This window comes from Copadichromis virginalis, linkage group LG4 (genome assembly GCF_057382275.1).
Source record: "Copadichromis virginalis isolate Kocher_CV1m ecotype Utaka linkage group LG4, C_Virginalis_male_GT1.1, whole genome shotgun sequence".
In the NCBI taxonomy this organism is placed as follows: Eukaryota; Metazoa; Chordata; class Actinopteri; order Cichliformes; family Cichlidae; genus Copadichromis; species Copadichromis virginalis.
Genome location: NC_140621.1, coordinates 24,682,650 through 24,706,699, shown reverse-complemented (window position 1 = coordinate 24,706,699; position 24,050 = coordinate 24,682,650). Strand labels below are relative to the sequence as shown.

Genomic DNA, 24,050 nt, shown 5'->3' with positions numbered 1-24,050 from the left:
CTCACTGTGTTATTTCTGCCCTAAAAAGTTAAAGTGAGATTTAACTTGAATGCTGGCTACAGAGTTTGAGCTAATGGGTTACCACAGAAACAATGCTTTAGTCACTAATGGATGCAAAATAATGCCACACTTGAATTATCTGTCACCTGTGCATGGCTTGTTGGAGCTCACTTTGTCTGCAACCTTATGACCTGTCACTCTTTGGGCAGAAAAAATTCATTTTCCCATTGATGACAGCTGGATCTGCTAATGACTAACATCCGCCTCCCTCAGGATTGCTTCTTTATCAGAGGCCAAAGTGTGAGCAAAACAATATTCCACTAACTCTGGTCTTCCGCTGTTTAATAGAGGACCCATATTAGGTTTGTAATGTAGTTTGTACCCAAAAGAACATTTTGGCTATAATGCCAGGTGTTATTTCTATCATCTGGAATATGCACTTATAGGCGAATTTTAAATCAAGTTGATTTGACCACGGGGAAAAACATAGACGGAAAGGAAATGAAAGCAACTGTTTCATAACATGGTGACAAAACAATATCTGACTGTTCTTATGTGCTAAGAACTGTCCTCCGGCAAATTCATGCAAAACATAGAACTTTGTCAGAAACAGGAAAACACTGGGGAAAGAGACTTGTTTTAGAAATCAATTTGAATAAAAGTCAGACCAGTTTAGCGTGAACAGGGCTCAAGTGAAGGCAAAACTGCTGTGCTTATTTTCATTTAACCCGTACCATGTCTCACAGAGATACGTTAGTCTTTTTTAGAGAAATAGAAACAGGAACCCAAAAATAAATAAGCTGCTTATGTTTAACACATTGTGAATTATATATGTAGGGGATGTTACTGAATTATAGAGTTTTTGATGCTGTGCCATGCTCCAGTAAAAGTGGAATGATTGCTCAAAAGGAAAATTTGGGAATTGTCTCATCTACATTACTTAAAATATCAATTGTGTTTGGTTAGAAGTGCAAATTCCTTCTGCAGACAAGCAATAAAGCGGAGTGTTTTACATACTATGGGCAGGTGTGCTATAAAATTTAGATTATTTCAGTTTAACTATTAAAAAAAAGAAATGAATTATTTGGCTGACTTTTATCTGTAAAGCAATCTTTTGTGGGTTTTTGCATTTAGAGAGACTTGCAACTGGATGTAATAGTCTGAAGATCTTCAAATAAAATATGCTTACATGCTTGTAGCTGACGGCTGGTAACTGTGCAGGGGCGGATCTAGCAAAGTTTAGCCAGGGGGGCCGATAGGGCATTAACAGGGAAAAGGGGGCACAAAGACATACTTTTCTTTCTTATTCTCATTTAAAATGTCTAGCTTTTAATAAATAATTATCTGACACCCAAAGTTTTAATTTGATGTAAAATGAATAGAAGTCAATTACTGTATATAGTAACTATTAAGTCTAATATACCCTAGTAAGCTATAGTACTTTCTCCTTTGGGAAGGTACCATCTGTGCAGTCTGCAATTTTGTTGAAGAAAGATGTTGAATCTATTTAATATTTCTTGAAAAATAATTGATTTCTGTGCATTTTTTTTCACACTGCATCAAATTAAGGTTGATTACGTCGATTAAGCATCATGAGGTGGAGTGTGAGGGGTGGTTCCCTATTTTTTATTTATTTATTTTTGTTGTTCCTGGGAGTTGGAACCCTATTAGTTAGGTTGCTTAATATTTACGCTAAGTACTCTTTAAAATACCAGAATAGGGAGGATGGTGTAGGTTTAAGTTTATTAGATTGATCAGTATTGCTGAACTATGAAATTTTTTTTTTTTTGCATACAGGTATAACAGAATAGCTTTAGTGTAGTTGTTGTTTTAAACTTGAGTATGAACTTATACAAAATGCAGCAAGATATTTTAAAAAAAACCAGTTTTGTTGATTAAAAAACACTATATCGGATTCATATCGGTATCGGCAGATATCCAAATTTATGATATCGGAATCGGTATCGGACATAAAAAAGTGGTATCGTGCCATCTCTACTATCAACCAGCAGCCACTTGCCAACTGGTCAAGGAATATATGTTTCCCTAGCAACCAGAGGTTGGAAGGCTATGACCTTAAGTTGAGCTAACTGGATAATGGACAGGTGGTGAAAATAAGCTTGCTTAGGAGGGAAATGCTTTGTTCCTGCTGCCACCGCAGGAAAAGAGGGCTCTAAGAGCATACAGTAATCAGCTCGCTATGAAGTAAGTAGCCATTGATGCCACCTTTCAGAATCAACACATGAGATTTAAGATCATGCTTCGTTTACCATCAAAAAAAGCTTCCACGTGAACGCCAATTTGTTTCTTAACATTGCTTCAATAAGTAGTGATTATGTGATAAAATTAAACGTCACTGGTTTATATTTGCTCTTACATCAGCTGCACTGAACCGATCACAGATGGATACCAGTATATGACATCTGCAACTAGTTTAAAAACATGACTTCAACGTTGTCTGCATCATTATTCAGTTGACTTTGATTAAGTTTAAAAGCTTAATTGTGTTAAGGAGCAGGAGCTGCTTTCATTTCCTCCCAAAAGTAAAACAAGTGGGAACTTGATTGATTGTATTGATTGGGGTTTCGGGTAAATATCGGGCATATTTCAATTTCAATATATGTAGAAATGAAGATTCTTACGCTAAAGGAAAAACAAAAAAAAAGTGTGAGATAGACCTCCTGTGGAGAAACTGCAGATCTAAATGCTTGAACAGTGCTCGCTGTAGCTATCTATGTGAAAGCTAAAGGTAACAGGGTTCATTTTCACGTACTGCTCAGTTATATTGGGCTAATAAGCAATAAGATTACCGTGCTCCAGTAATAGTTTGTGCACGTCCACTGATGTCATTAAGCACTGTGATAAATGAAAAGCTGCAGTCAGTCATTTGGACTGAATAACTTCATACTGTACATATGAAAATGGATTTCTCAAAAAATCAAGCAAACACTATATTGGTCTGACTGAGAATATCACCATTTAATGCTGAAGAACATGTCTGTTATTCCACTTTGGATGTGGAGAGTCTATTTAAAAATGGGACCCCCTCAAGTAAAAAGGCTGACGCGCCTTATTAACATAAAAGTTTTCTGAAAACAAAAACAAGAAATTCTGCATAGCTGTTTATCTCTGCTGCCTCAGACTAATGGGCTGTTTTTTCTGCTCTGATTTGAGCTGTTTCAGTGAGAACACAACCTGCTGCTTTTCATCATTATCTTTATTACATGTCACTGCCTCTTTTTTGGCGTCTTTTTTTCTGCCATTAACTGTAAAAAAAAAAAAATCATCTTCACAAGTAGACATACACAAATTAAGCTGGGGTACATAGCTTACAAAAACTTTTGCTTTTACGTGGGATGAAATCTGGCTTTACATACAGTGGGGCAAAAAAATATTTAGTCAGCCACCGATTGTGCAAGTTCCCCCACCTAAAATGATGACACAGGTCAGTAATTTGCACCAGAGGTACACTTCAACTGTGAGAGACAGAATGTGAAAAAAAAATCCATGAATCCACATGGTAGGATTTGTAAAGAATTTATTCGTAAATCAGGGTGGAAAATAAGTATTTGGTCAATAACAAAAATACAACTCAATACTTTGTAACATAACCTTTGTTGGCAATAACAGAGGTCAAACGTTTACTATAGGTCTTTACCAGGTTTGCACACACAGTAGCTGGTATTTTGGCCCATTCCTCCATGCAGATCTTCTCGAGAGCAGTGATGTTTTGGGGCTGTCGCCGAGCAACACTGACTTTCAACTCCCGCCACAGATTTTCTATGGGGTTGAGGTCTGGAGACTGGCTAGGCCACTCCAGGACTTTCAAATGCTTCTTACGGAGCCACTCCTTTGTTGCCCGGGCGGTGTGTTTTGGATCATTGTCATGTTGGAAGACCCAGCCTCGTTTCATCTTCAAAGTTCTCACTGATGGAAGGAGGTTTTGGCTCAAAATCTCACGATACATGGCCACATTCATTCTGTCCTTAACACGGATCAGTCGTCCTGTCCCCTTGGCAGAAAAACAGCCCCATAGCATGATGTTTCCACCCCCATGCTTCACAGTAGGTATGGTGTTCTTGGGATGCAACTCAGTATTCTTCTTCCTCCAAACACGACGAGTTGAGTTTATACCAAAAAGTTCTACTTTGGTTTCATCTGACCACATGACATTCTCCCAATCCTCTGCTGTATCATCCATGTGCTCTCTGGCAAACTTCAGACGGGCCTGGACATGCACTGGCTTCAGCAGCGGAACACGTCTGGCACTGCGGGATTTGATTCCCTGCCGTTGTAGTGTGTTACTGATGGTGACCTTTGTTACTTTGGTCCCAGCTCTCTGCAGGTCATTCACCAGGTCCCCCCGTGTGGTTCTGGGATCTTTGCTCACCGTTCTCATGATCATTTTGACCCCACGGGATGAGATCTTGCGTGGAGCCCCAGATCGAGGGAGATTATCAGTGGTCTTGTATGTCTTCCATTTTCTGATGATTGCTCCCACAGTTGGTTTTTCACACCAAGCTGCTTGCCTATTGTAGATTCACTCTTCCCAGTCTGGTGCAGGTCTACAATACTTTTCCTGGTGTCCTTCGAAAGCTCTTTGGTCTTGGCCATGGCGGAGTTTGGAGTCTGACTGTTTGAGGCTGTGGACAGGTGTCTTTTATACAGATGATGAGTTCAAACAGGTGCCATTCATACAGGTAACGAGTGGGGGACAGAAAAGCTTCTTACAGAAGACGTTACAGGTCTGTGAGAGCCAGAGATTTTCCTTGTTTGAGGTGACCAAATACTTATTTTCCACCCTAATTTACGAATAAATTCTTTACAAATCCTACCATGTGAATTCATGGATTTTTTTTTTTTCACATTCTGTCTCTCACAGTTGAAGTGTACCTCTGGTGCAAATTACTGACCTCTGTCATCATTTTAAGTGGGGGAACTTGCACAATCGGTGGCTGACTAAATACTTTCTTGCCCCACTGTATATAATTGCCAAGTAAACAAGTCTGTGTAATGTTTTGCTTGCTTGCCACCTTCTTTTACAATTCACTGATTCTCTGGCCTGCCAGTCACTTTGCTCCTTATATAAGGTTTTTGGTGATTTTCTCCGCCCTGGCTTTCGCTCCTGTTTATGTGAATATCTCTCTTCTGGCTGCAAAGGGCTGCCGGCCGGAGCAGAGAGGGGAGGCATGCAGGCTTAGAGCCACAGTCAGACCTCAAGTGAAAAGCCTGGCTCCCACACTCCATCCCACAAACTTTTCCATAATGTGAAACCATCGCTCATTCTCTCAACTCTGTCGTCATTCCAAACCGAGGAGATCAGCGCTGTTACCACCCAGTATGATACTGGCAGCAAATGAGCTTTAAGAAAGGAAGAAAGGCAGATCACTATTGTCGAATGAAAACCAGGGAAGTGTAATTTTGGTTATTTTTCTATTTAAATATAATTTTGCAGATTTATGGCCCCTCTGTTGCCCACATTGAGTGTCATGAAGCCCAGTTGAGAGTGGTTTTGAAGCACCTTCAGCTTTCAGCACTACCTGCTGTGGCCAGCCAGGCATGGCACAGGTGGTGCCGTGACCCAGTCCAACGCAAGCTGGCAGAAATCCCTCAGACGTAGACAGTGTAGGAAAAATCATCTCCAGCCAACAACGCAGGGTTGATAAGAGAAGGATTCATTAAGGAAATGCACCAAACTTTGACTCTGGGAGGGGCAGTGAGAGGGGATCTAAGTTCTGGTATCATTTTTAAATTATAGTGATAATAGTAACAGATTAGCCACTTGAAAGTGACCTTAAAATTTTCCAAAAACTAAATCCATGATTTCAGACAGAGGTAGACAAAAGCAGTGTTACAATTTCTGGCTGGTGACGGATCAGTTTTGCCAGGCGAAATGACAACTTTTCATCAGCTTTAAAACTTCTAATAAAGAATCAATTGTAACTCTAAAAGTTGGAAATATGCTAACCATCATTTTTACTGCCGATTTTAAATTGTCATTGCTTAAACAAACATTAAATAGGTCCATTTGATGGCTGTGTGTTGAAAAAAAAGATGAATTTAGATAATAATGTCTAAAGAATGATAAGGACAAAAATTTTAGTCAATCTGACTCATTCCTCTTTACCTCTTAATTTTAATGGAACAAGCAAGATGTGTGCTTTTATTAACAAGCTTAGTAATTAACGTTCACTGAATGAACAGCTCCTTTTGTGCTGGACTGAAATCCTAATCTTGCTGATATTAGTCTGCACCGTGATTTAAAATCTCATCCTTTTTTCCAATCCAGTCCAGAAGCTGCTGCTGTATACTACAAAGAACCAGGGGTCCAGATGAAAATATTGGATTTAACCCTGTCATCTTGCATTTGTATTTTGGAGAAGAAAATCAACAGAGTGTAACATTTTTGTACGTATAGGTTTGCTTTTCTCTTATGTCTGCGGTCACACTGCTTAAAAAACATGCTGCGAAATCTAAAGTTTCACAGGCTTGGTGTTTTTCAGCTGCTAAGCTGTTTGGATGATCACTTTGGTAATTGGCAGGTCTTCCCACCTTCACCCTCACTGAAGTCTAACACTGTTGCTTGCACTGACTGAGCTGACCAGCCTGTGGAAAAACAGAGATCGCCCATGAGAGGAAGAATCTGACATTTGAAGCAGCTGGCAGCAGAGTGCAGAGAAGAAGAACAGAGGACTGTCAACTACCTTGTGAGAGTCCAGGAAAGCTGAGGAAAACTCTGATGGATCAGTAAGATGAAAGGAGGGAAGAAACTAGAAAAGAAGGGATTACCACAGCTGGCAGTGAGATGAAATGTAAAAGCGCTTTTTTTGGTTTCTTAGATGTTAAAAGACTGTTGAACTGTGACAGTGCAGCTGGTCCAGGCTTAACAGCGGAGGTATAACAAACTGCAAAGCTCATACGCTTCGGACTAACCGGCCTACTTGGCCATACCCAGTGCATTTAATTAAAATTTCATGCTGTTTAAAGAGTGCAGCCAGACACTTTAATTCAATTCAGTTTTATTTATATAGCGCCAATTCACGACAACAGTTGCCTCAAGGCGCTTTGCACATTATTCCATGCAAATGTCCACTTCAAATTTAATCAAGGCCACATATGAATTACTTGGATGTTTGCTATCCCTCTGGATCTTATCACACACAAAAATGTAATGCAATTAAATTAATCTTTATTGCATTAAATTGTTAACAGCTGCATGCCAGCACTGTGGGGTATGGATATATTGAACCAGAGCTGACATGAGAGACATGAAATCATGCCCGGTTTTAACATGCTTGTTGATTTTATTTTTTTTCAACAAATGTTGTGATCCAGAAATGTTTTAAACACGAATAATCTCAACTTACTTTTAGTATGATAATAATAATAAACAATTACAGAGAATGAGGTCAGGTCAGTGTTTTCCTTTAAAGGCTGCAGAAGAGTTTTGCAATTTGTCAGCATCTTAAAGACATAACAGCCTGAAACTTTGACTCACACGTGACAACTTCTGAGACTGACATCTGGGAAAAAAAAAGTGAAATTAAACATGAAATATAACTATCAAGGTTGTATAGTTTGATTTGGGGTTTTTTGCGTGGATGCTAACTGAACATTAACTGAAACCTTCTTAATGCTGTTTTGGAAAAGACTTAAACCCTTGTCTGTGCCCTTACTTTACTTATATCTGCACAAGCCCAGTTTCTCAGTGTGAAGAAAAGATTATTATTTCAACAAACTGGCCAATGAGAAATAATAAAATATAAAAATGTATATTTTTAAAAAGCCTGTTTGTTCATATATACAGTGAGCATCCTGTTGGGTAAAAATCAAAGATGAAAATGGCTTCTCCTCGTGTTGAGATATGAACCCGCAACATCTGGTATAACAATTCACCTCACTGTAAAATCTCAAATTCTGTTTCTGTTGTCAGAACCGTTCCAAAACATTCAGTCTGTCAGTTCTCAGCTTCAAACCAGACTTTGACATCTCTTCCTCGTCCGCATCCAGAAACAAAGGTAAACGGAGAAAGATGAGAAAGCGATATGTGTTTCTGTCCGTGTGTGCGTGTGCATCATCATCGCCATCATTAGCTGCATCCCCGGTGGATGTCTTCGGGCGCAGCGGTCAGTCTCTACCAGCGATAGAGTGCCTGATAAAGAGAAAACATCAAGCACAAACCGCCGTCTGAGGCTTCAGAGTGATGAAGGGCAGAAAATGGCACAAAAAATAAATAATTTCTAAATGAATCAGTTTATAAAAATAATACAAGTGTAATAAATCAGAGCATTCAATTAAATTAAAAATGTGACAGAAATAGATCATTTTTTTATTAATATGCTTCCCTATTTATTTATTTATATTTAATTTTCCACTTTTTTTGCCCCATAACAGCTGAGAGAAGAGGAAGAAGACAGGTGGATGAATGGATAATCGATTGATTGGCTTTATTAATCTCTTTGAATTTTATATTTAGCATTTTTCTTAATGCAAATCAATCCGGAGGCTCAACATCCAAGAGAAATGCTTGCTTCTAGAGACCTGAGGCAGCTGGCTAAGCTATCTATCTAAAACTTATACAACTGCTCAGTACTGTTTGCAAGCAAATAAATTAATACTGAAATACATTCATACATTAATATTATAAAAGAAAAAAGTGTTCTATTTTATAAATTAACACCTACACTTCTTTTTAATAATTTTTTATTTTAACTGTCTGACTCTTTCATACACAGCAAAGTAAATCTGGATATACACTAAAAAAGGAAGCAGATGTACTCTTCTTATGCAGTGCATTATCTATCATTACTGACCTATGTCATCAAGCTGCTCTTTCGTCAAGCACCATGACAACCGCACATAATAACCGGCTCACCATTAGATGACTTTTTGCACAGGTTTCACGGGGTCGTGTAACCTGTGCAGCAGTTAGGAATAAGCAAGTTGAAACTTAACCTTTAACCGCAAAAAATAAATAAATAAAAGTTTCATCAAAAAGAGCTGATTTCACTTACGCATTAATCTCTTGGTGATATCAGTGACTTAGCGGGCTGGACTTCTTAAGGAAAGTTTATCTGATTTTTGTTTGACTATACATCATGGAAAAGGCATCAAGCGTGGAGCTGTTGGATCCCGAAGACAAGAATCATCACTCAAATTCTGACACTGATACAGGCAGTGAGTAAACCATAGGACATGGAAAAGATATCAGTTCGTCTTGTAAAGCTGAGCATGATGGATTGTGCATCGCTGTACAATATAATGCTCAGGAAAATAATACCTGGAACGATATTAAATAACATGAACCCACAAACCCACATACAGCTGCTGAACCATGGCACACAACTTTTTTTTTCTCTCTGTCTTTTTTTTAAGCAAAAATTTTGTCTTTGTCTTCACACGAATCTGCCGGCCTCCTGTTTTAAAAAGCTGCTGAGTGTCTAATGAAAGCACGGTCATAATGAATTCAAGTGAATCTAATTGTCTAAGAGGTTAAGTGTTCCTTTTTAAAAGAGGCCTGACAGGATGTCTGATGTGTCCAGCAATAACTGCACTCATGCAGTGAGAGAAGTAAATAAAGAGACAAATTACTGACAAGGGAGTGTCTCACAAGCTTGTTTTCACAATTGAATCAGCCTTGTTTTCTTTTCCATAAAGCCCATCATTTATTTTCTCACTATATTCTCAATCCTGACTAATGAAAATGAGAAAAAGTAACGCTTCTGCCACAGATTTCCTTTCTAATCATTTTCTCCAACAAAACTATGGATCCAAGGGGCCTCTTCCATCAGCTGACATAGCACAAGAGGCAGGGTCCAGTCCATCACAGGCGCTCACAATGTAGAATCACCAATTAACCTAGCATGCCTGTTTTTGCACTGTGGCAGGAAATCAGTGGCAGAATAGGGAAAAACATGCAAACTCTGCACAGGCAGTGGAGAAAGTGCTAACCACTGCACTACTGTCCCGCCCTCACATTCCTTCCATAATATGAAAATAAACAGTCTTGTCTTGAACCAAATCCTTGGACAATCTGCATAATTACAAATACACTTTATATAAATATATTGGCAGGCTGTTTTTCAGTGTAACACTGTCCCCCAGAGGGCACTGGAGGTTTTGTAGCATGAAGATTCATTTGTCAGGTTCAGGATATTCATTCAAGAGACAGTTTTGAATTTAATGGAAATCCATTTATTATTTTATTAGCCTTATATAACCTTAGGTGATATTTATAGTTGCACAGTTCATGACAAGTGAAGTAGCACAGTGGTGAATGTAAATAATTTAAACCGTCTCCGTTTTTAAGAAACACCACGTTTCGTCACCACGTTTTTGTCTGGAGCTTTGGGTGTTATTACACAAGTTGTTTTGATTATGTGTTATGGATGGAAAAACGTAGCATGAAGATTCTCTTTCCGTCTCGGACTTTTGAGGGTTCCACTCAACCCCAGCTCAGTTTGTCGAGATCAACCTGTGCAGCATGGAGGGCCACTAAAATCCTGAAGGAATAGCCGTGGTCGTAGGAAAACTATCTTATGGCACCCTCAGGTAATGACCATCTCACCAAAATGCTGCTTCAGCTGCTCGAGGAAAATGAAGGTTAAGACTGTGTGAGGGATGAGGCGGATAGCTGCAGGAACAAGACCCTGGACACAAATCAAAGCACTATTTCAGTGTCTTAATACTCTGTAGGTTACTACAGCACATAATTAGAAAGAGCTGTATAAAACATCATGTCTGCGTGAATGTGACATCCACCTTGTAGAACGCATTCGGCCCCAGCTTTGCTGTTTCTGTTAAGCAGTGAGACACACTCTGCAACAAGGAGACAAAACACACAAGAGACATGCCAAGCTGTGTCATTTTCCCCATAACCAATGAATAAAACATACATAACATCAGAGTGATGAGGGCGGGAGAACTCAGAGACCTAAATAAGCCAAACTCTCCTGCAAAACCAGATAACAGGAAAAGTCATTTTAAAGACACTCACCCCATACTGAACTTCTGAATTCATTAATCTTGTTTTAACAACATCCAGTGGTTGACAGAGGATTGTAGCAGAGCCACCCTGCGCAAGAACAGAGGGCTTTTTTCAGAAAATCATGTGATGTTTGTCTTGCTATGCTATGACAGACGTGAGTCACTTACTGCAAACACACTCGCCAGGAAGTGAGTGAAGATGTTGTCAGTCAAGTAACCAGTAGCCAGAACCAACTCTTTGGACTGGTCGTAGCAGGCGAGCTGCAGGAGCAAAACACACATGTGCTGCGTAAGTTGGCTCGCATTTATGGCTTTCTGTTTTGTTTCTTTATTTTTTAAAGAAGTGTATAATTTCCAAGAAAATACTTAAAAAAAATATCAGTGAAATAGACCTAAAACCCAAAATGTAGTTTTGGTTTAAATGCTGCAGGCTAATCTGTGTCCTTCCTGCCACAGAACAAGAGCAAACTACACAGTGGATATACAGTTGTGGTCAGAAGTTCGTGGGTACTCAACATGGGCATAAATGTCATGGTGATTTAGGGCCTTTAATGATTTCTTTGAAGTTTTCTTTCTCCAGGGTGGAATGATTGTGCATAGATCTTTAAAGACATTAAAAAACAAGAATTGGATGCACAAGTTTTAATTTATTAGGATTTCCTCCAATCCATGCAGGGTCAAAAGTATACACACAGGCTCAAACATTTACATACGCTCACTTAAATCTTAATAAGTGACGCTGAAGGCCCTACAATGTTTTTACTAACTTAACAACACCAAGGCCTGTTAACATCTCGTTAGTGATCATGATTGTCTCCAACTGGTAGTTTCTCTTTGCCAGAGAAAAAGGAATTTCTTTGACAGCACTTACTGGTCTGAGCAGTATTCAGAATTTTGGCATTTTGCATGATAATTACATGCAGTATAACTTTTAGGATTATACTGACTGATTTTAAAATTTAAAAAATACCAACATTTAAATGTATAGATTTTTTTAATTGAACTTTATGCGTAGCCTCTAAAATATATTTCCCTACATAACAAGCTAAGAAAAACTGAATAAACACAGTTTAATCAGCTGACTATCTGCATATTTAGCCATTACAGATTTATTTATGGCAATAATTGTTGGGCATAAAAATTATAACATTAAGGCCATTATGGTTCTGTCTTACAGTTTGCTGTTACTGCTCAAAAATTCACAGTTTCACTATATTTGCAGTCACTGTTGTCTTGTAGGGCAGTTTATGACTTTACCTGTCCAACAGACACCAGTGCACCTCTCGAAGAAGCCATTGAAGCACCAGAAAACAGTTTCCTCAGCCCCTCTAAAAAGCACATTTCAGAAGGATGAACATTGTAAAGAAATCTTTAGTCAGTATTTGTTCTCTTGAGTTTAAGGATTGTGGATTTTAAACTTGTGACAGAACATACAAAGGAAATAAAAATAAAGCTTTAATGGTACGTTTAATGGTAGAAGCTTTTATGGACTTTACCTTCCTTACAGACACGTAAGAGCCCATCAAACACATGAGCATAACTGTAAAAAGGGAAAAAACTATCTTACAATATGGTTATTTGGAAAGAACTATAATTGTCTGTAATTATGATTCAGGATGTATTCCCATTTTTCGTGCACTTACTTTCTTCTGAACTCTGCTGCCATCTTGACGTCATTCTGCATTCTGTAAAGATGAGAGATTTCAAAGCCGGTTGTCTGTCAGCACGTGCAGCCTTAACACTGATTGTCTTGCTTCTGCACTCTGGGAAAATTGACCATCTAAAATTGGAAGGCTTTTATGCCACCACAACTTTTTTTCTTGTGTAGTTTGTACTTTCCCCAGCTATCTTCCTTTCACTTCACAACATTTCTACAGGTACCTACTTTGGATGTTATGTTAGAAACCCCTTAACCCCTTAACTTGTGTTTAGAAATATATATACACTCACAGACACTTTGTTAGATAGTACCACGTTTGACCCCTTTTGCATTCAGAACTGCCTTCATGGCATTGACAAGATAGCACCATGTCAGTTGCTGCAGATTTGTCAGTTGCACATCTATGATCTGCATCTCCTGTTCCACCACATCCCAAATGAGCCCTGGAGACCTTTTTGATACAGTGCGTGCTGGACATGTTCAGCAACAATATTCAGGCTGCCTGTGGCATTTAAATGATGCTCAGCTGGTAATAGGGATCCCAACGTTTGCACCACAAGCAGCAGCATGATGATACCAGGATGAATCAATGTTTTCCTGTTGTTTATGACAAATTCTGACCCTACTATCCAAATGTCAAAGCGGAAAAAGTCATCAGACCAGACATTTTTCCAACCTTCTGTTGCCCATTTTTTTTCTTTTATTTATTTTCAATTTTCATAACAATCAAAACACAAAATAGCATACACTGGACATGGTTACATCTGTGCAATCAGTAAGGAGAAATACAAAGACAGAAAAGTATCCAAGTACTAAGAACAAAATAAATAAGGGGTTGTGTAAAACTTAGCAGACGCACAAAAGAGAAAGGGCAACTGTCTGTTAGATTCTGTCCTTTGTTTTCTCTGCAACCTCAATCCACTCTTGCTGAAACTTTCCTTGACAGTTATTATTCCTTACCATCAGTGATTCACAGGAAGCAGTGTCTTTAACCATTCTATGAACTCTGGTTTAGTGTGGCTCCTCCAAAGGCAAAGAATAACCTAAGAAGCACAGGGTAAAACAGCCCAAGCTCCCAGTCGGCACAACTGAGGCAACTCTGGTAAAGGCCTATGTAGCGACTATCCAATACAATGAATTACTTGAAGATCAACAGTCCCTGAAATACTCCGACTAGCCTACCTGGCAGCAACAACCATACCACCTTCAAAGTCGCTTCTGTCACCATTCTTCCTCATTTTGATGTTCTCTTTGAACTTCAGCAGGTCATCTTGATCACGTCTACATGTCTAAATGCACTGAGTTCCTCTCATATAATTGGCTGATGAGATATTTGTGATGAGCAGTTGGACAGGTGTACCTAATGAAGTGATCCGTGTTCGTGTATCCTTTGTTACTTTTTGGTATTTTTCTTTTTCTATTATTGTTTGTTTTTTGGTCATCAAGCACTCGCACAAAAGTACGGTGGACAGAAACCGCAAAACCCCAAAAGTTATAAACAACATTTTTAAAATGCTCAAGATAATAAAACGGCCACTTAAATGGACCAGAACAAACTAAAAATAAATGTAGGCTTTTATTAGTAATATGTTTCATGATTCAGTTTCAATTTAATCTCCATTTAAATGTATATTAAATATTCATAGAATTATTATAACTATTAAAGCATTTTGACAACAAAATGAATCACTTTTATCTCACGGCTGGAATGACAGCAAATTTAGACCTTAAACAGCAATGTAGTGGATGCACTGAACTATAAAATATAAACTATGACTTTTATGTGGTGAACCACAAAAATACATTCGATTCTACATGTGAAGTGCAAACAGATACAAAGACATAAACACTGTATCTCACCTTACATTCACCAGGTCAGTTGGGGTCCCAATGAAACCACCTGTAAAACCTGATGAAGGAAAAACAACATCTTTAAATGCAATTTTAAGTATAAAATGAAACAACATCTTTAAATAAAATGTAAGCTATTTTCCACCATTTACCTCCAAAGGCACCCAGGAGGACTTTCTGGTGGAAAGGCATAGGACCTTTATTTTTTCTCTTCATCTTATCCCTGACGGTCTCGTAAATGGCAAATCGTGACAAAGAATATGTCATCTGGACAAATGAATAAATAAAAACAGCTATGTCAAAGAGAGGAAGAGTGTGCGGCTGATAAAGGTTTTATGGAAATGAGTGTTGTTTTTGACCTGCCGGCAGAGGGAAGCAGTGAGCCCGCTGTAGAGAGCCAGAAAACCCTCTCTTCTCACTACGTTAAGAGTCATCCCAATCATCCTCATCCTCACTTCCTGCTGTGTTTGCAAGTGGACCTGGAAGCAACCATAAGGAAGCAGCACTAAGAGTCAGTGGCACTTTTAGTGAGAATTGGCCTTAGATATATGTAAGGTTCCTGTCTTTAAAACCGTTAATATCTAGTCTGAAAATATATCTCACGCTCTAATATTACCAGCACCATTCAGTCCGCATCCTAAATTAAAGAAAACCAATGCAATAAGTGGATAATAGCGATAATAGCTGCAAGAAATAAAAAGCTGTGCCACTAAACATACACTACAAATGTTACTATCATTTAAAGCACCTTAAGGAATCAAAGCAAGCCTAATGATTGCCAATATAAAGGCAATTTGGCTGCATAATAACCAAGTGAAATTCTAAGAAACTGCTAAAATGAATATTGCTACAACACATTATTCCAAATTTTATCATCAGCAAGTAAATAGAAAACCAAAATAGCCAAAATAGACACATCAGTGAGGCCTATCTGGATCTATTTTGTCTCTGCCGAATGGAAGGATTGTGCTCTGGTGTTAATTCAAATTCGATAAGCTCTATAATTTACCTTTATCAAATCCAGTGGATGGGTTACACAGGCTGCTGCACTGGACGAGACCCCACCAAAATACCAACGAGAGACACGGTTCTCCTGCATGCTGTCAGTGAGGCAAACTCTAGAGGGGGAAAAAACCAAAGGGTCGACTTCTCAGAGGCTCAAAGGACAACTTTGCCCGAGGGTGCTCCTTTCATCGTTTTTCCCCTCAGCACTTCTGGTGATGCGTGGCCACAATTCATCTTAAAAGTCGACGGGAGTCATCTCAATGTAAATCTGTATTTTTGTTTCTTTTGAAGCAGTGGACAGACAAATATAATGAGTGTCCCTCTGTACTTACTCCATGTTTGTGTGCCAAGAAGAAGAGGGGTGCAGCTGGTTCATGGGAGAAAGTGTACGTGACCAATATAAAAATAGTAAGCGGGCTTGACCGCTGCTGTAGTTTTGAAATTGTGGCCGACACACTGACATGGAGCAAAGGTCTCGAAGTTTAAACAAATATTTGTCAAGGATAGATTTGTCTAATTATAGCATTCAGACTTCAGGTCATAAGCACAAAAGGTTACAAGGTTACAACATTTTGAACAATGGGTCAGTGATGCACAGCAACATTATTTATTATTTTTATACTTTTCTGAAAGTTTCTACAGCTAATGCAACCGTCTGGGTTGTTGAACATGACATGATTTTAAATGAGTGCTATGAATGACCAGCCTGGCACAGCAGCACTTGGGCTGACTCAGAGGGGGGGCACTCATGACAGATGATACAAACAGCAACTGGATACCCACTCCAAGTTGGAGCAAAGGTAAGATGTGAGCAGACACAGGCAGGAATGGGTAATGACAGCTAGCAATAGTCAGAACTGAGATTTAGGTTTCTGTCTAATGCTTTAACATGAGTTGTTGTTGTTGGGCCTCTTTTAGGGAGCTGTTTGATCAGATTGGGGGTGGTTGCAATTTGGCCTACCGTCTGTGAAATAAATGAGATGGGCAAAACGATAACTGCAAGGTCCAGAATAAAAATGAAGTTGAATGAACAACAGGCTTAACCTTCATGGTTGATAGGATTTATTGCAGGCCTGCTCCATTATTTTCTGCTGGCTGTAGCTACACCGGTTGAGATTGCAATCAAGTCAGACTGCAGACATTAATCTACTGCACATGAATCCAAATCTTTAAGGGTACACTGAGATTAAATAACAAGAACCAACTAGGAGTTAGGTCTATATGGATGTTATATTGCATTGATGCTGGATGTCTGCAGTTGGTGGACCGTAGGCTGACCTCAGTCACTTGAAGTGTAGGAGAGTGATATGCTGCTGCCCTCTGCTTTATGCTAAATTGCTGCATTAAATTGCATACAGCTGGATTTTGTTTTTATCATAAAGTGAGTTAAAATGAAACCTGCCACTGATTTGATGTGGTGACTTCCTTCAGCAGTCCAGGCCAGGCTTGCAATGCTATGACCCAGCCAGAAGCCATCATCACTAACACAGCAAAGTATCATTTTCATTCTCCAGGACAATTTTCTACGACTCTCATCAGGACTAAAGGGTTTTCCCTCCTCACTGTAGGAAAACTGGATGACAAGCCATTTCTTTCACATGTTCTTCACAGAGTTTTTAATCACTTATGTTGCGTTGCTCTTTCTCATGTTTCATCTGTACACATCTGTCTTCATTCTTCCTGCTCTCCATCTGTGCTTTGCATTTGTTCTTGTGACAGATGTAAAAACAGACTGTATTCTCTCTAAGATTTAGATGTGTCACGATAGATTAAGTCCGAGTGTTGACATAAAAACTAAACATGTTAAATTATCAAAGCACTAAAATTTACATTTAGGTTTAACCTTAAAAAAAACTAAAAGCAAAACTCCGTCATGATTTGGCACACATACCTTCATCGGGGAATGAAACAGAGTTAATGAAATCACTCGATCCTTCTACTTGTGGTGTTTCACAATTAGGGATTTCCCATTAATTATATTCCCCCAATGATAAGCTTCTTCCACCCAGGATCAAAGTGGAATATTCCACCAGTGAAACGATATAAGAGCAATCTTCAACACCTGGACCGATACAGGAGCCCAAAAGGATCAATAAGCCCAGAATATTCACCAATCCAACAGGAGTGAAATACTCCACTGTTTATCCTCAGCACTCTTTGTGCTAAAAACACATCAGTTCCCAGGTCCTGAATCCTTCCTGATGCTTCAGTTACAAAAAATTGCTGAGACTACTTGATTAAAACAACTAGCCAACATATCTACTGTGAAAAAGCACTATAAAAAACTGTTATATTAACATTATACTGCCATGATAGCAGGTATGAAATTGAGCCCCTTCGATGTTCTCTACATACTTCTTGACATGTATGTCCTTGCAACCTCTAGTGTCCATAAGTACAAAGCACCTGACTCCTCACCTTCTCCTATCACTATAATTAATCAGAAATTGTTTATATTCTTCAGGTTTTTCTTTTCACAGTCAGCAGTCTGCAGGTGATTTTGTGCAGGGTTAGCAGTTTATGTTCCTTATGTGAACCCCATTGAAGAGACAGATTCTCCAAGAGGAAGAGCAGTCCAACACTCGTTTTAAAATAACTGTGTATAATTTTTCTTCTTTACATGCTGACTTTTTTTTTTTTTAATCTGTTTTTCCAAGTAGTTGCAGACAAAATAAGATTGTCTACCTACAGCAACTAAATGCATGTAGACATTAAATGGGCAGAATGAAAAGCAGATTTAAAGGACTTTGAAAGTGACATAGCTCGTAATGACAGCTGGGCTGGACCGAGTACTTAACTGCTGATCTGCTGGGGTTTTCTCACACGACCATCTCTAAGGTCTCTTCTGACATCTCAGTGTGAGATGTCAGAAGAGAATGAGTGTCTCCTTTCATCTGATAGGACAGCAACAATAATTTAAACAACCACTTGTTACAACCAAGGTATGCAGAAGAGCATCTGTGAACAAATCAGACCTTGATGCACATGGGTTACAGCAGCACAAGACCACACTGGTTGCCACTTATGCCAGCTAAGAGCAGGGAACTAAAAGTAGAGTTTGCACAGATTCATGAAAACCGTTTGTTCCGAAGGCAAAAGGGGTTCAGAGGAAGGTATACCTAATTAAGTGTCCAGTTAGTGTAAATGGCGTAAATTACTTTCTCTCCAAATCATACATCATCACAGATACTGAAGCTTTTTCCCCTCTTTTAGGAAAACCTACTCATTTCTGTTCATTTCAACACTAAGGTTTACTCAGAAACAAAATGACATGCAAGTGCTGTTATCCAGCGTTATTAAGACCTCTGGTGGACAACCGCAGTAAAGCATTATCTAGTGAAATTCACTGTTCCACTATAAATGTTCAGTCAACACAGCACACATGAAATCTTGATTACACTCATCAAGTTTTCCATAAATTCAGCCACACGACCAATAACACATAAGAGCAAAATAATTATTTCAACTTTAATCACATTAACAACATTTCAATGAGATTTATCTGGACTCAACCCTGCCATTCTCTGAACTACACACAGTATCTGGTGCTCCTCAACATCAGTCATCTGTATCAACCTGGAAACCACAAGATTTAACCTTGTGAGAAGATTAAACACAAAGAATTACAAAGTAATTTCAGCCTCTTTCAGACATGCGCTCCTTCCCATTGATCTGACAGCATCTTGGTGTGGTGATGGTTTCGTGTCCATCAGCACCCTGATCACGCCTCTGGACGCAATAAATTTCAACCGTAGCAACTATGCATGCATCTTTGGCGAGTTACTCAGCTCACAGGAGAATGCAATTAAAAGCAGAAACGTTTACATCGTTTCTAATTTGGAATATGATTCAAGCATTCTTCCTAATTCAGAAGAAAGCTTTTTAGAGCATGCATGTGGGGGGGTAGGGTACAGCTCTCTCTGCAACACCACGCAGCACATGCAGCTCTTTGTAACAATGACAGAGAGAGAAGTTCTCTCAGTCTGTCGCAGGAAGGTCAGATAGAAACCAGAGGAACATTAATGTGATCAATGACCGCCGATTGACACAATGCCATTACTGCAACGTTATTCATTACATGTCTGAAAAAGGCGTTACTCTGCATCCAACCAATCTCCTTAGCTTGTTTGTGACACGTGTATCAGACAAGCGAACCACCAAACAGTGCGGCGGCACATCTGCGAAGGCTGCGTGCTGGAGAGTTCAGTCTCAGCTGTGCCGTCCCGACCTGACGTTGTAAGGGGACGGCGTTAATGTCAGAAGGCATTTGTTTCCATTTCTCTTACGATCCACGTCTTTGTCGTACAAAAAAAAAAAAAAAGGGAGGAAAGAAAACAAATAAAAAGAAATAAACTCAAGGATGAAGTGCATGAGTAGTAAAATGATGGCGAACAGTGGGCATAAGGGCAGACGAGATCTACTCCAACTCCACGGTGCCACCTGCTGCCTCCAGGGCTGCTTTTAATTTCTCTGCCTCTTCTTTGGATACGTTGGCCCGGATTTCCTGTGGAAGAGACTCCACTAGTTTCTTAGCCTGTTTCAAATAAAGAGGGCGGAGAAAAAAAAAAAAAACAATTAGTGAAATTAACAAATTTGTGCTTTGAGAAGCTTTAACACTGCAGACAAAGCAAATTACACTATACACAATGTTTGCTTGTAGTTACTGCTCACAATAAAAAGAAAGAAATTAGGAACACTTGATCACCACAATACAACAAATTCATATCAATCTGTCAAGTTAGAAACTGTTGGGAATGCATTTCACCCACTTTGGTGCAAATAAAGGGACAACAGGTTCACTGCAAAGCCAACACCACAGACAACCTCTGTGAGCAAAGGACCCACTAAAAGACGTCAACCCATGCTACCCACGTGCCCTCTGACAGTTTGTTTAGAGGAATGCACATGACGAGCTTGCTGGAGGTCATGTAGTAGGACTGACAATTCTTTGCTCAGAGGAGCAGACACTGATGCCCTTGATATCCTTCTACAGCCCTGTTCAGCCTTCCTTGTGTAACAGCCCACCTGCATCACCTCACCACTCTTGAGAACATGCTGGGAGACATAGCAAACCTACTCATAACAGCACGAATGGATGTGTCATCCTGGATGAGCTGGACTGCATGTACTGTTTTATGCTACCAGCAGTGAGATTTTCATTTGCACCAAAGCAGCTGAAACTGATTCACAAAATAAATTGGACTGATTTTGCAGACTATTATGTAATAATATATGCATATTATTACCTCCAAAGCGTCATCTCATAAACATTTTATATCTCACATTCTAACACCGGCCCACTGCTTTTTGCCAAAAGCTACAATAAGCCCGCTTAAATAGCTCCAACAGTGAGACTTACCTGCACCAGATTCAAGCCCTGGATGCAGTTTTTCACTTCCTTTATAAGCTTTACTTTTTCAGCAGCTTTCAATTCTGTCAATTTTACTGTAAAGTGAGTCTTCTCCTTCTTTGCTGGTGCCACCTCCTCCTCTGCAGCCTAGTTGCAAAAGGAACACAATCGAGGTCATTTAACTGTGCGCACGGAGCCTCGTTGGCCACATCAACTATGAGTGGCTTTAAATTCTTAAGCTAGACATCTGAAAAAGAAGAATAATGATGTATGTTGCTACTTAAGCCATTAATGATTTATAAGGCAGTCTTCAGAACTTCCCTTTAAAAACAATTATCAATACCTGAGCTGCAGGAGCAGCTAATGTCGCCATCGCCCCCATCGGCATCATTCCGACACTCTCAATGTTCAGAGTTTTCTGTGGTAAAGACAAACAAGTTATCACTCAACATTTAACACAAACGGACAGCAAGAAGCTCAGACAAAGTGCACTGTGGTTTTAGGTTTCCCACAAACCTTGAGGAGTTCGTTGAGATCGGACACCTCTAACAAGGTGAGGCTGGCTATGTCACTGACAAGCTGCTGGATTTTGGGGGAATACTGTTTGGGGGCTCCATCTAGAGGAGGGGTGGCGATGGCATCTGAAGACGAGGCTGGACTGGTTTTCAGAAGTCTGAGAGCACATAAGGCTGGTGTCTGCCGTTGAAGCTGTTGCCTGGGAAAGTGAAAAGCGGTTAGCTAAACGGCAGACTGTATCCACATATTCAGTATGGTGTGGATCACACCTGGCATCATCCACTGCCATAATTTGACTTTGTCTACTGCTTTACAAAACAATCCTTCTTACATTTAGAGTGCAGACTGCCTAACTTATGCATAATTAATGGTCTCAATTTGCAAACCACCAAATAACCCCTCAAGCTTCTCACTGTGTAAAGACAGTAGCTATTACTATGAAATGGGTTTGCTTTCTTATTTCACCTGGAGGACACTTTTATGCTTATTGCTTTGCAGTTTAACAGCTCAAACAAATTATGGTAATTTGGCAAGCAAAAACCCTGAAATTCCAGTTTTGCATCAGCAAATAATGCTATACAAAAACACCACACCACAAAGGATTTGGCAGGATTCTGCAGGTACTGGCTAGCTTTGGTTGGAGAGTCACGCATCCCTGGTAAGAATAGTAAGAAGAGATTTGTTGTATGTTATATGCGAGATGGCACAAATGGTAAATGGCCTGCATTTGTATAGCGCTTTACTCAGTCCCTAAGGACCCCAAAGCGCTTTACACTACATTCAGTCATTCACACACAGGCAACGGCAAGCTACATTGTAGCCGCAGCTGCCCTGGGGCGCACTGACAGAGGCGAGGCTGCCGGACACTGGCGCCACCGGACCCTCTGACCACTACCAGTAGGCAAACACGGGGTTAGTATCTTGCCCAAGGATATTTGGCATGCAGCCAGGTGGCAGCCTGGGATCGAACCACCGACCTTCTGATTAGTGGCTGACCTGCTCTGCCACCTGAGCTACAGCCACCCACAAGCGGTTGCTCAGGGCGGGCAGGACTGGTTGACATTACGGCAAGTACCTGTGAGCTAAGAAATCAACCATTATATTCTGGCAGTAAGGACAGATTTCAGGAATATTGTAGGTTTATTACAAAAGTACACTCTGCAACACGAATATCCAACTTGAAAACCTTTGGAACACGATCAAGTTTCATGTAAGCAGAATGTACAATAATAATATCAACTGAATTATAACCCTCACAGATGCAATTTATTTACCCGTTCTGTGTTACACCTTCCCTGTTGAGGTTACAATTGCATTATATAACAAAGGTTATATATCAGCTCAATCTTCTTTGTTACCCATCATCGTTTAGCAACCTCACTATTCTATGAATGCAGGACTGTAATCAAAGAAAGTATGCAGACCTAGAAATGCACTGTGGAAGGGGGGCAGGAAGCTCAGTCCTGTTAGTAAAACTGACAGCACGGTGGTTCTTCATGCCTTCTCAAACATCTCAGACTTGGAATTTCACAATAACAGACGTGGACAGCTCAGCTGAGCAGTTGCTCTTCATTGATTGCATGGAGACCAGTTGGATGAGGGATGTGCAGACGATGCACTTATAGTGTCTGATGGTTACAACAAATTGTCAGGCATGTGGACAACCCACCCCCAAAGCTTCCCATTCTACTTGTGATTACAAAATTTAAGTCCCTTTACCCCCAAACAAACCCCTGGGTACTTGCAGGCAAAAAAAAAAAATTTAATAAATACAAAAATAAAAAAAATAGTTGTGCAAAGGGCAGTCAGCCTCCATGTAACCAGGGCGACACTGGAGGAAACTACAGCTTTGGCTGAGAGGTCCTGATAAGGATGAAGAGAGAGAAGCGCTCCAGGACAAGCCATGGTGGCTTACATCATAAAATCTCCAGCTGACAGTCTGGACATGTCTGTTTTAAGACACAACTGCCTCTTTTACACACATGGCATTGAAAGTCTCAAGACTCCCGAAAAACCCCAGTTAAAACTCTAGTCAGTTTTAACAGGGTAATGTAGCCTATCAAGCTATAAAAAATGTTTTAAAAAAAATCACCCAGAGTATTTTTACTACTGTCAAATACCAGAAAAGTCCCATTTGACCAAGAAAAAAAAAAGGTCAAAGCCATGCTTCTCTTAGATTTTTTTTAAGACGAAGCCATGAAGGTATACTGCGTTTTGTGTCATTAGTCGGACAGCAGGGCTCAATTGGTCACGTTGTTCAAGTTGAAGCCTGCGATGGAACCCTTAACGTCGGCTAACCTACTTAGCACACAGCCGCAAACCACTAAACTCATTTCTGTGCTCACACAACGCGCATCGTCTGTCTTTAGACGAATTAAAAAGACAACATCGTGTTCTCCATCCAAATTAAGCGGCAGCAGTGGCCGGCTCTCTGCCCTTGAAGCCGCAGACACTCGGATACAGGTGTACTCCGCCTGTTACGTACCGATGCGTGCTGGCTGCGGCTCGCAGCGCGGTGCGGAGGCAGCGGCTGGTGCAGAACATGCCGACGGTAAATGGAGCCGGTGGTCCTCTCTCTGAGAAACAGACAAATTTATCACACACACGTCTCCTTCCAGCGGATCCTCTGCCTCAAAAGCACATGGCGTCCCCTCTACTCCTGACCTACCCACAATGCATTGC

The 24,050-nt window shown here is 40.0% G+C and overlaps 2 protein-coding genes and 1 long non-coding RNA gene across 3 annotated transcripts; 1 reads left to right on the top strand and 2 right to left on the bottom strand.

Moving 5' to 3' along the window:
- The first annotated feature begins 5,138 nt into the window (after positions 1 to 5,138).
- Positions 5,139 to 7,518, top strand: LOC146711539 (uncharacterized). Its single transcript, XR_014920174.1, has 2 exons — positions 5,139 to 6,408; positions 6,543 to 7,518. It is a non-coding gene; the product is annotated as an uncharacterized LOC146711539 (long non-coding RNA).
- Positions 7,519 to 9,322: 1,804 nt separating this feature from the next.
- On the bottom strand, positions 9,323 to 15,872 carry slc25a10a (solute carrier family 25 member 10a). The gene is made up of 11 exons (XM_085454410.1): positions 15,507 to 15,872; positions 14,857 to 14,976; positions 14,650 to 14,764; positions 14,507 to 14,555; positions 12,630 to 12,671; positions 12,483 to 12,526; positions 12,244 to 12,314; positions 11,155 to 11,247; positions 10,997 to 11,074; positions 10,762 to 10,818; positions 9,323 to 10,649 (listed from the first exon to the last, which is right to left on the bottom strand). The coding sequence occupies exons 1-11, from the start codon at positions 15,594 to 15,596 to the stop codon at positions 10,548 to 10,550; spliced, it is 861 nt and encodes a 286-aa protein (XP_085310536.1). The 5' UTR covers positions 15,597 to 15,872; the 3' UTR covers positions 9,323 to 10,547.
- Positions 15,873 to 18,956: 3,084 nt separating this feature from the next.
- On the bottom strand, positions 18,957 to 24,044 carry mrpl12 (mitochondrial ribosomal protein L12). Its single transcript, XM_085454407.1, has 5 exons — positions 23,854 to 24,044; positions 21,369 to 21,567; positions 21,196 to 21,270; positions 20,862 to 20,999; positions 18,957 to 20,036 (listed from the first exon to the last, which is right to left on the bottom strand). Exons 1-5 carry the CDS (start codon positions 23,910 to 23,912, stop codon positions 19,920 to 19,922), a joined length of 588 nt encoding a protein of 195 aa, XP_085310533.1. The 5' UTR covers positions 23,913 to 24,044; the 3' UTR covers positions 18,957 to 19,919.
- Positions 24,045 to 24,050: the final 6 nt, after the last annotated feature.

Coding starts and splice junctions, on each gene's coding strand:
- slc25a10a (XM_085454410.1), bottom strand. CDS start 15,596: ATGCAGGAGAACCGTGTCTCTCGTTGGTATTTTGGTGGGGTCTCGTCC. Junction 14,765..14,856: donor CTGCTTCCCTCTGCCGGCAG/GTCAAAAACAAC, acceptor TCATTTGTCCAG/ATGACATATTCTTTGTCACG. Junction 10,819..10,996: donor ATTCAGAAGTTCAGTATGGG/GTGAGTGTCTTT, acceptor TCCTTGTTGCAG/AGTGTGTCTCACTGCTTAAC.
- mrpl12 (XM_085454407.1), bottom strand. CDS start 23,912: ATGTTCTGCACCAGCCGCTGCCTCCGCACCGCGCTGCGAGCCGCAGCC. Junction 21,271..21,368: donor ATCTCAACGAACTCCTCAAG/GTTTGTGGGAAA, acceptor TCTTTACCACAG/AAAACTCTGAACATTGAGAG. Junction 21,000..21,195: donor TAGCTGCTCCTGCAGCTCAG/GTATTGATAATT, acceptor TTTTGCAACTAG/GCTGCAGAGGAGGAGGTGGC.